Source organism: Diceros bicornis, chromosome 15, assembly GCF_020826845.1.
Source record: "Diceros bicornis minor isolate mBicDic1 chromosome 15, mDicBic1.mat.cur, whole genome shotgun sequence".
Taxonomy (NCBI): Eukaryota; Metazoa; Chordata; class Mammalia; order Perissodactyla; family Rhinocerotidae; genus Diceros; species Diceros bicornis.
In genome coordinates, this window is record NC_080754.1 from 12,270,980 (window position 1) to 12,281,644 (window position 10,665).

Consider the following 10,665-nt stretch of genomic DNA (forward strand, 5'->3'; position numbering starts at 1 on the left):
CCTAATGAGCAACCAAGAGGTCTGGGCAGGACAGAGAAGCAAGAGTGCCCTAGTAATGACTAAAATGTGAGAATTCTACCCTCAGACAGATTACATTTTTGGAAAGACTCAGGAGGCCACAGGGGCTAGAATCAATAAATACAAATTACTCTCTGGAGGGGAACTTTAATCTTTAAAACGTCAGTGTGTTGGGCAGAGAAATGACTAGAGACGGGCAAGGCTGGTAGAATTAGGGTTCTGCTGGCCACAAAGTTTTGTTGAACGTTAAATGTGGGGCCTTCCTAACACTTGGTGTAAACAGAACACCAGAAGGGTTTAGTCTGGTCTAGAATATGTATCTTTATCATTTTTCCATTCTTTTTTTTAAAAAGCATAAACAACTTTAAATAAATACATAAATAATATTTCCATAAATCAATGATGCCAAGTTCATTTGTTTTAAAATTGGGTATTTCCCTAGGAGATGGACCAAACTCTGTGTGGCGACCCTCCCCGTCCCTGGGTCTGCCCGGGCACTCACGAGTTGGCGTGGATGAAATCCAGATGCAGCTGGGCCCTTCGCAGACTAGCGTACTTGTCGCCCATGTCCTCGCACGCGACCCGCGCGGCCCGAGGAGACACAGACGACCCGCCCCGCAGCTGCTCGCCCACGCCCACCCACGCCCACGCGCACAGGCGCTCGGCGAACACGCGGGCCCCCTGGCGGCCGCATTGAGAAGCTCAACCTGCACTGCAGGCCCGGGTGTAGGCAGGATAGGGGTATTGCGGGTCTTGTTTCCAGACTTGGAGAAGGAGGCATCTGAGCTAGGCTTCTCCTCCCGAATTGAGATTTGTATACCCTTCCTAGACAGTTGTTCCTATCGTTCCCCATCTGGGAAATGGTGCCCAAAGCTGTCAGAATTTGACCAGAAATGATTACACACACACACTCAAAGATTGTGGAGAATCTCGGTCACGAGGACGGAAGTGTGGGGAAGGAAAATGGGTAGTTCCCCTTTACGTGTGCGGTTTGTTACACAGCAAGGAGGTACGGGCGTTTGGTGTTCTAACCCCAGCCCCTACCTTCCGGTATCTCTTGGGTTAATCCTATTTTCTCCAGTTGAAGAAAAGAAAGGAGAAAAGAAATCAGCCAGACAGAGAAAGGAAGGAAGAACTAGAGGCAATGAGAACGAACTTTGGACTTTGCTGTAATGTGGAGGCTTGCGTTCTGTGAGAATCTTTTTCATCTGTCAACTGACATTCAACTCTTTAAGGTGCTGACAGGGCTGAAGGAATAGACATTCTGTATTGTTCCAAAAGATAGAACTGGGACGTGGTGGTGGTGGGGGCAGTGATAAATATAAGAAAGGGCTGTGTACACCAGCTGTCCCAATTTAGTTACAAAGCACTGAGTACCAAGTCACCACAACCAAAGCTGAAACAGGATTTGTCAAGGATGCTGTATGGAAAGGTCCTGGTTGGGATGAGAAATTAGTTGATGACCTAGTTGACCTCTGAGAAGTGCTCAAACTCATACAATCTCAGGCTGTGTGACTTGCAAACTAAGATAGTTCAGTAGTTCTCAGCAGAGATTTTACACGATAGTTTTAAAATCAGAAATGAGCACCTCTTGAATAAAGAACTTGAACTGGATGTGTTTGTGATTTCCGGGTGTCATACAAGCGATAAGCCTCTCAGAAAAGAAAAAAAAACTTGTCAGTTTTGGGATAGTCATTCTACTTCTAAGGAAAGGAGTTTATCAGCTACTATATTTATAGGAATCAGGAAAGGAAGAGAGAATTTGAATGACAACCCAAAGGAACATGATGCTCTATTCTAATTTGAAAACTGGAAGTAAACATAGACATTTCAAGTAATTTTCCTGATTGCATTTTTGTTTTAACAGAGGCTGATGTGGTGGTGTTTTGATAGCAGAATTCTCTTTACTAAGCAATTTAAGCTATCTTTCCAATTTTTCCTTCCATAGAATTTCACAAATATGATATTTTATTTTCATTTTATGGGCAAGAAAAGCTTGATGAGCCTCTCCTGGATTTGCTTTACTGCCCCAGCTTCTATCTCAAAGCACTTTACTATTGGGAGGGCAGCGGAGCCACTGGCCTGTAATTGGTAAAGGCTGTAATATCTAATGTCTACCAGAGGGAAGGGTGTGATTATCACAGAAGCTCTTCTAATAATCCGAGCAGAGCCCTCCGACAGTAAGTGGCCAGCCCCAAAGCATGAGATAGTCCTGGCTGCTCTGGATGACAAGCACACAGGGAGATCTGTTAGATGGTGCTAAAAAAGGGACCTAAGAGTCATTGCACACAGTCCACCAAAACCCTTTTCCCCTTCCCCATTTCAGCTCTGCTTGGCCACCCTCTGGTTGTAAAGGCAAATCTTGTTCCTCTTCAAGGTTACTTTTGGGATTCCTTGTCTTAGCCACCTCCCCCAGCCCTGCCTTAAGATTCACTTTAACTTCATTTCATGATAAAAATACTGGGGCAATAGCAGGAAGGGAAAATTTAAAATGAGAACACCATCTGCTCATCTTATGGTCGATCCTGATTTTAAGGAGAGTCAATTTGGGACAAGAGACTCTTAAGCTCTTCCTAACTTAACATTTCAGTCTTGCCACACTCATGTACTGGTCACAAACGAGGGCTCAAGTCTTTCAAGCTGCACTGTCTCCTTTTCATTTAAATAACTTTTTATGAACCAACGTTTCATTACTCTTCACAAACGTGGTTAAACTCAAGACAGACTTTATAAACATAAGAAATGGGTACTTATACCTACCAACAATGCACAATGGTATACCATTTCCTAAGAACTATAATTAAGGAGTGACACTGGCATATTCTAATAGACACAGAAAGCAAATGCTATTAAGTTGATAATGTTGAAAGAGGACAGTGACCCTTCATTGATAATGGTGAAATGTCTCTGAAAGCAACTCACACTCCTGTTGCTCGTTTTCCTGCTTTTGTGCATGACTGAACCTGGTTGGTGTTTTCATCTCTTCCAATCTACTCCATGTTAGACGTGGTGGGGTTTTCATTACATCACTTGTCAGTTATCCATGCCACTGGCAGTCTTTATACTCCAGGTACATAGCACTGTGGTAAGCACCTCTGGAGACTGGAAAACATGAGGCCTAGAGCTTGCCCAAACAATAATGATGGTGTTAACTGAGTTAGAAAATATGGTAGTCACTTTGACTTGGCTACCCTGCTAGCCATTTTCCCACCTTTCCTCTTTCTACTCTCAAAGCTGAAGACTTGCTTTCGTAGACTTCCCTGTAGTGAGGAGTGGCCATCTGACTCAGTCCTCATAAATAAGAGAGAGGTAGAAGTGTGCTAAGTGGTGTTTCTAGGAAGCCTTCTTCTCTCCTGGTAAAAGGCATGGACAGGGCTCTGTCTTCCTCTTTCTTGTCTCTGCCTTGAATACATGCACAATACCTGGATTTTGCATCCATGAGGGAAAGGTCAAGAGAATCGCATGAAGCTGTCCCAAACACTCTTTTTTTTTTTTTTTTTTTGAGGACGATCAGCCCTGAGCTGACATCCATGCTAATCCTCCTCTTTTTGCTGAGGAAGACCGGCTCTGAGCTAACATCTATTGCCAATCCTCCTCCTTTTTTTTTCTCCCCAAAGCCCCAGTAGATAGTTGTACATCGTAGTTGCACATCCTTCTCGTTGCTGTATGTGGGACGCCGCCTCAGCATGGCCGGAGAAGCGGTGCGTTGGTGCACGCCCAGGATCCAAACCCCGGCCGCCAGTAGCGGAGCATGCGCACTTAACCGCTAAGCCACAGGGCCGGCCTCCAAACACTCTTAAACTACTAAACCAAAGCTAGCAGTCATTCACCTCCAGATTTTTCATTATGAAACAAAACTTAAAATTAATCTTTATTAGTTTGAGTAATTGTAATTGGGTTTTCTTTTACTTGTAGCCAATTTCTAACCAATAGAGAGAGACAAAGCGTAATTCCAGAAAGCATCAGAAGCATACTTTCTTTCCATCATTGGGCATCAGCCAAAGATTATTTGTTACGGACTATGATTTATAAGCCTTTTCTTGCCAGATGTGGTAAATGTGTGTTGAGAGGAAGGAAGATACTGCAGACAAGAGCAGCCATCAGAACAAAGAGATAGAGGAAGAGGCAAGATATATGTATGAGTACAGAATATAATAACTAGAATCATTAGACTGAGGCACAGGAAGAGACAAAGTTGGCCAGATAAGGCAGGAGAGCATTACAGAGGAGTTGGAGTGTCAGAGTGAAGTTTATGTTTAGTGTGACACATAATTTGGAGCCATTATTGGTTCATCCAGTGAATGTGTCATTTATTTGGTGAAAGCCAGGTCTATGGTAGGTTCCAAGAATACAAAAATAAACATATCTTGTTTCTGCCTTCAAGGGGTTACAGTTTAATAGAGGTTGACTGTATAAGGTGTCAATATAGGAAACAGAAACCATTCCAGGTACCTTGACACAAAGGCGTATAATACAGGGAAATGGATATTTACAAAACCCCTAGACAGGATAGAAGGGCTGAAAGCAGGGGCCTGCCAATGGACAATTGAATTGAGCCTCACACCATGACGCTGCGGAACAGAGGGCAGCAGTCTGCTGATGCCACTGCCTCCACTGTCTCCAGTGGAGACATCCTGCGAGGATGGTTTCCATATCCGGGAGTGCTGAGGCCAGCCCTTGCCTCTACATACTCACATCCCATGGCCTGCATGGCAGCAGCAAAACAGAAAAAACCAAACAATCTCACATCCAGAGCCTCGCTGGTCAAGTGTGTAAGTATAGTTTCTAATTTCCCAACCCCTCTACCTGAAGAGATTAGGGAAAGGGGTCATGGAGACGAAGGGAGACAATATACGGTTTCTACAACATTGATGGACTTTTAAGGCACCAATTAGTGCATTACGGTGTTACAGGTTCTCTGAGAGAAGTCCAGACTCCATGGAGGGAAGTGGGTTAGAAAAGATTTCAAGGAAGCGATGACACTTGAACAGTGCCTTGAAAGATGAGCTTATGTTTGTTAGGTGAACAGAATTGGGACTGTCATTCTAGGCAGAGTGCTCAGTTGAAAAAAGGGAAAGTGTGACTGCATGGACATTCAGCAAGTAACTCATCATGTTTAGAGTGTGGGGTGCAAAGTGGGGCAGACAGGAATGGGGTGCAAATTTAGAGAGGACTGCAAAGGAAGTGAGAGTCAGATCACGGTGGGCCTTGAATGCTGTGCTGAAAAATTTGGAAAGTATCCTGTAGGGAGATGGAAATCAGAGTCAGGCCTTAAGCAGTGGAGTGCGTGAGTGAGTTTATGCTGCTTAAGGATCACTCTGAATACATGTGAATCCTGGAGTGGGGAAGTTCAAGACTAGAAGCAGAAAGGTCAGTGAGAAGAGTGTTGTAATAGAAGGTCAAGAAAAGACTCTTGAGGGGCCAGCCCGGTGGCATAGTGGTTAGGTTCATGTGCTCCACTTCGGCGGCCTGGGGTTCGCCGGTTTGGATCCTGGGCGCCAACCTATGCACCACTCATCAAGCCATGCTGAGGCGGTGTCCCACATAAAGCAACTAGCAGGATGTACAACTATGACATACAACTATTTACTGGGGCTTTGGAGAGAAAAATGGAAAAAAGGAGGAAGATTGGCGACAGATGTTTGCTCAGGGCCAATCTTCCTCAAAAAAAAAAAGAAGCTAAAAAAAAGAAAAGACTCTTGAGCTGGGGAAAATCTTGATGTTAGGGGGAAAAGATGAACTGGATGCCCTGATAGCTTAGTTAGGTGGAAAGGTCACCTCTAGAAGACTTGCAATTTAAGGGGACAGGAGACAACGCAGAAGAGGCCTGAGTGGTGCTGACGGAGAAAAAGAGATGGATACGAAAGGTCTTGATCAGGAAAACCTGGGAGTGGGCATTTCTAAGTGGGATCAACAGATAATAGTAAATATAGTAGGGAAATACAAGTTTGGGTGGCTTACTTTAGTTCTTCAAGGGACTGAGGGAAACAGAAAAGAAAGAGAGGGCAAAAGGCACTCCATGCTTTTAAGCTTGAAGTCCTGGGGAGATGGTATTTCCTTTGACCGTCTTGGGCAGGTCACAAACAATCACCAGTTTGAAAGGTAGAAGAGAATGAGTTCATTGTCATGTTAAGGTTTAGCATTAAACAGCACATCCAAGTAGAGAATTGTCAATGCACTTTAAATAAATATGTGGTTTTCTTGTCTTCAGTGGAGTTAGCTAACAACAGGCTGTTTTTTCAATAAAATATCATTTTGTGTTTTGGAAATGATTAGTGAAGTTATTGAGCCTTTTTGCCACTGAAGTAAGAGGCAGAGAAGCTCCTAGGAATGGGAGAAGCTGGTTAAAGGTACCAGGAAAGAGAGAGACACACACAGGTGAGTAGGTGGGGAAATGCAAATTTTGTGGATTTAAGTCAGTATTTGTCATGATTGACCAAAAACGAATCTGTAAATAAAAATTTTTTTACGGAACCCCCACTTAGATACTAATGTCTAATTTCTGAATTGAGGCTATGTATCAACTCAATAGGCTGCCGAGCGTTATACACTAGCCTCAACGTGAAAAGACAAGACAGCATTTTCTGTAATTGTATTTCCTGGCATTTGTCTGTAGAAAATGAAGGGAAAATAATGGGGCCAAGTCCCTCTCAAACCTGTTCCATCTTCTTTCAATAAAACCCTTTTAAAACCATTGCAAATAGTCAAATTTAGTGCGTTATTAGAACGCAGAGTGATGAAACAAGGCACATTGATGTTTGGGGCACTCTGTAATAGAAGTCCTTTTAAAAGTTCAAAGGTGAGAAAACCCTCACACATGTAAGGAAGACTTGTACCCTGACCTTTGCACACAGCGCTTACAGACGTGAAATGAATCACTGGTAATTCAAAAGGGGAGGTGAGCACATTTTTCCTGCTGTGGCAAAAAGAACCACCTCTTAAAATGTCTTATCTAACTCAAACTGCAGACCTTTGAAATGAAACAAATTATCCTGTATGTTCTTCAATGGATAATTTTCAGTTCGAGGACCTTTCTTGCCCATAATTGTATTCTCTTCCCCTCATATCATAGCACAACAACATCCAAAAAATGTCTGGCATAGTTAAGACGCTCAAACAAACTTTTGTTTCTAATGTAAAATTTGCTATCTGATATATATATTTTTACTATTATCACACTCCTCTCATATCAAATTGTCAGACTTCTGTTATTTGAGGTAAGCTCAATGAATGTTGTAATAAAAACAATTTAGATCAAGCACAGCTTTTGTCTATAACGAAAGCTGCACAGCAGCTGTAGAATAGTTTTTGATTTTATTTTATTGATAAATTTGAATTGTCTTTGTTCCAGTATAAATATAACATGGCAATAAAGGAATGGAAAAAATCCAACTGGTAAAAGAAATGAGCCTGCGATGTGAGGTCAGGGATCCTCCACCATCAGCCCAACACTCCACCGTCTTTCCATTTGTAGCCTGGAATTTCTTCAACAGGGCATAAAGCCTTTCATTTCACAGATACCACTGGCAGAAATAATAGCGTGTGGCGGAAGAGAGTTACTGAATGTGGACCGAATGCAGAAGTAGCAAGTTTCGAGGTTCCGAGTTGAGACACTGATGCTCCCCTGCTTTTCTGGCTCAGTGGTGTTGCTGGATATCTTTATCTTGGATGGGGACTGCAGCCCTGTCCAGAAGGGGGTACTTGTTCCTAGACCTTATCCTGGTGGTGAGATAATGACAGAGCATCTTCCTGGATCTGCTTACTGATAACATATAATACTATTGGAACACATCTAATCAACAAAAAATGCCAACAGACTTTGATATAAAGTGTGCATATGGGGATTGAGAGTCCACAACATCTCTCAGGTTTCCAAATTCCATCACCTTTTCACCCAAAAATCACTCAGTTTTGGTGTGGCACAGGAAGGTTGGGGATGGGGAGTGAGGTGTTTGTTTAGAGCCTGAATCCTTTCCACAGAGGCATCCTGACTCTGCATCGGTCTCTGTAACATGCTTCTCTCAGTCTTTCTTTCTTTCTTTTGGGGCTGTCTCTCTCTCTTTAGTTCTCCCACTTGTCCCTCCCCATTTCTAGAAGAAACACTCTCTGCCCTTTGATCACTAACCACTGAATTGGTAAATTCAGTTGCTGTCTCTATTCAGAACATCACTTCCTGCCGAAGCTAATCACCCCATCGTTTAAGGGATCCCCAACCCTAGATAACCTCTCACCAATGAAGAGTGATATTTGGAGTGGATATTACCACTCCAAAAGTGATGTTTCCTTTTCTCTTTTATCTAACTCCTACAGGTAAAAACCCCCATAAATACCAGAGGTGATGACTAATTATTGTTATCAACTGCCCACTGGCAGGATTTTCCCCCAGAAAGAGGCATGCCATCATATGCCAAGGGGTTCAAGGGACTAGGCTTGTTAGACTTGGCTGAATTTATTAAATTTTGCCTCACATTATTTTATAATTTAGGTGTTTAAAACTTTCTTCAAGACAGCTAGGTGCATGATAGAATGGTATATAGTTGGTCATATACCTACACCCTCTTCTGTTTTTCACTTTCCCCTAGAGCACAGACATACCCCCAGTATCTATCATGGTCTTGTCTTTGTAGCTGTATCTCAATCAGACCATGAAATGTTTTTGTTTAATTATCTTAGACTGAGTCCTAATGCTTTTTTTTTTTTGAGGAAGATTGGCCCTGAGCTAACATCTGTTGCCAATCTTCCTCTTTTTCTTTTTTCTCCCCAGAGCCCCAGTACATAGTTGTATATCCTAGTTGTAGGTCCTTCTAGTTCTTCTACATGGGACGCCGCCTCATCATGGCTTGATGAGTGGTGAGTAGGTCAGTGCCCGGGATCCGAACCTGCGAACCCCGGGCCACCGAAGTGGAATGCATGAACTTAACTGCTACGCCACCGGGCCAGCCCCCACCTAATGCTTATTCTTTCTGGATTTATAATGTCTTCCTTTTTCTCTTCCTCCTTTACAGGACTATCCTTCCTTTCTTGTCCCCAACTAAAGTGCTCTTGTTTATAGCATTGTAATTCTCGTCTAGAGTAACCAAAGGATTGTTAATCCTGAGCAGAAAGTCTGATGGTGACAGTGGAGAACATGGCATCCTGCTAACATCAGGGGACTGGAGTGTGGAAAGAGATTCTGTAACCATTACACCTCTATTAAAAGTGAAATCTCCAGGGGTCGGCCCAGTGGTGTAGTGGTTAATTTTGCGCGCTCTTCTTTGGCGGCCCGGGGTTCACAGGTTCAGATCCCGGGTGCAGACCTACGCACTGCTTACCAAGCTATGCTGTAGCAGGCATCCTACATATAAAATAGAGGAAGATGGGCACAGAAGTTATCTCAGGGCCAGTCTTTCTCAGGGAAAAGAGGAGGGTTGGCAACAGAGGTTAGCTCGGCAAAAACAAAACAAAACAAAAAAACTGTTAAATCTCTATTCCTCATAGGAACCCTCTGTATGGGAATAATCACAATTTCAAGAGCCTTGGAACGTGCACTAAATTTGATTTTCTAGTTCCAAAGGATAATATTCTCAGATTTGCTTAAGAAATATATTACAATGGATAACAAAGAAAAAGGACAATAATAATGCATTTTATGCCTAGTATATGACCAGGGATAAACCAAATAATCTGCTTTTACGGCTCATGAGAAATTTGTAAATTCTATCTGAGTAGCCCCTAAAAATCAAACCAATGCTGCCATGGTATAGAAGGTCTCTTGCCAAGTCCCCTAACTCACTCTTGCCCATTTATGCCTGCCCTGGTACATCTTCCTTCCATGGAAAAGACAGGAACCCAACAACCTGTTGGTCAACCTCAGCGGGAACAGGAACTAAAATTTTACATTAGCATCAACACGTTGACCCAGAGATACACATCATTTAACAATTCTTGAATTCTCAGGATGGAAACTGAATGAGGGGAGGTAGAGAAGGAGGATTGTAGGAGAGCATTTCTTGTCTTTCTCAAACCTGTCTTCTATCCAAGAAAGAAAAGCAATCTCACCAAGCAAAAGCATCATCAGCTGACAGATCCTCATGGGGCTCTTCCTCTCTCTACTGTTCCCTGTCAACCTTCCAAACACTCCTATTCGTGGAGAAACAAGAGTTGGCGAAGCAAAACTACCCACATTTGAAGGGTTGTCTCTTTGCTACTTGTTATGGACTGAACTATGTCCCCCTAAAGCTCATATGTTGTTTCCCCAACCCCCAGCATCTCAGAATGTGACTGTATTTGGAAATAGGGCCTTTAAAGAGGTGATTAAGTTAAAACGAGATTGTTAGGATGGCCCTAATCCAATCTGATTGGTGTCCTTATAAGAAGAGGAGATTAGGACCCATGGAGAAACATCAGGGATGCTTGTGTGCACAGAGGGACAACCATGTGAAGAAGCAGTGAGAGGGTGGCCAAAAAAGAGCCAAAAAGAGGGGCCTCAAAGGAAACCAAATCTGTTGACACTTTGATTTTGGATTTCAGCCTCCAGAACAGTGAGAAATTAATTTCTATGGTTTACACCACACAGTCTGTGGTATTTGTTATGGCAGCTCTAGCAAACCAATACAGCCACCCAACAAGAATTAACAGAAAGCAATTTCTGCCATTCTTATACAGCCA

At 42.9% G+C, this 10,665-nt stretch overlaps 1 protein-coding gene across 1 annotated transcript in view; it reads right to left on the reverse strand.

Moving 5' to 3' along the window:
* Positions 1 to 4,651, reverse strand: part of MORC1 (MORC family CW-type zinc finger 1) — a 162,797-nt gene extending 158,146 nt beyond the window's left edge. The window contains exons 1-2 of the mRNA XM_058556516.1: positions 4,583 to 4,651; positions 521 to 699 (exon numbers count right to left, since the gene is read on the reverse strand). Coding sequence (XP_058412499.1) covers positions 521 to 699; positions 4,583 to 4,651 — 248 coding nt within the window. The remainder of the gene's footprint in view (positions 1 to 520; positions 700 to 4,582) is intronic.
* Between the last annotated feature and the right edge of the window lie 6,014 nt (positions 4,652 to 10,665).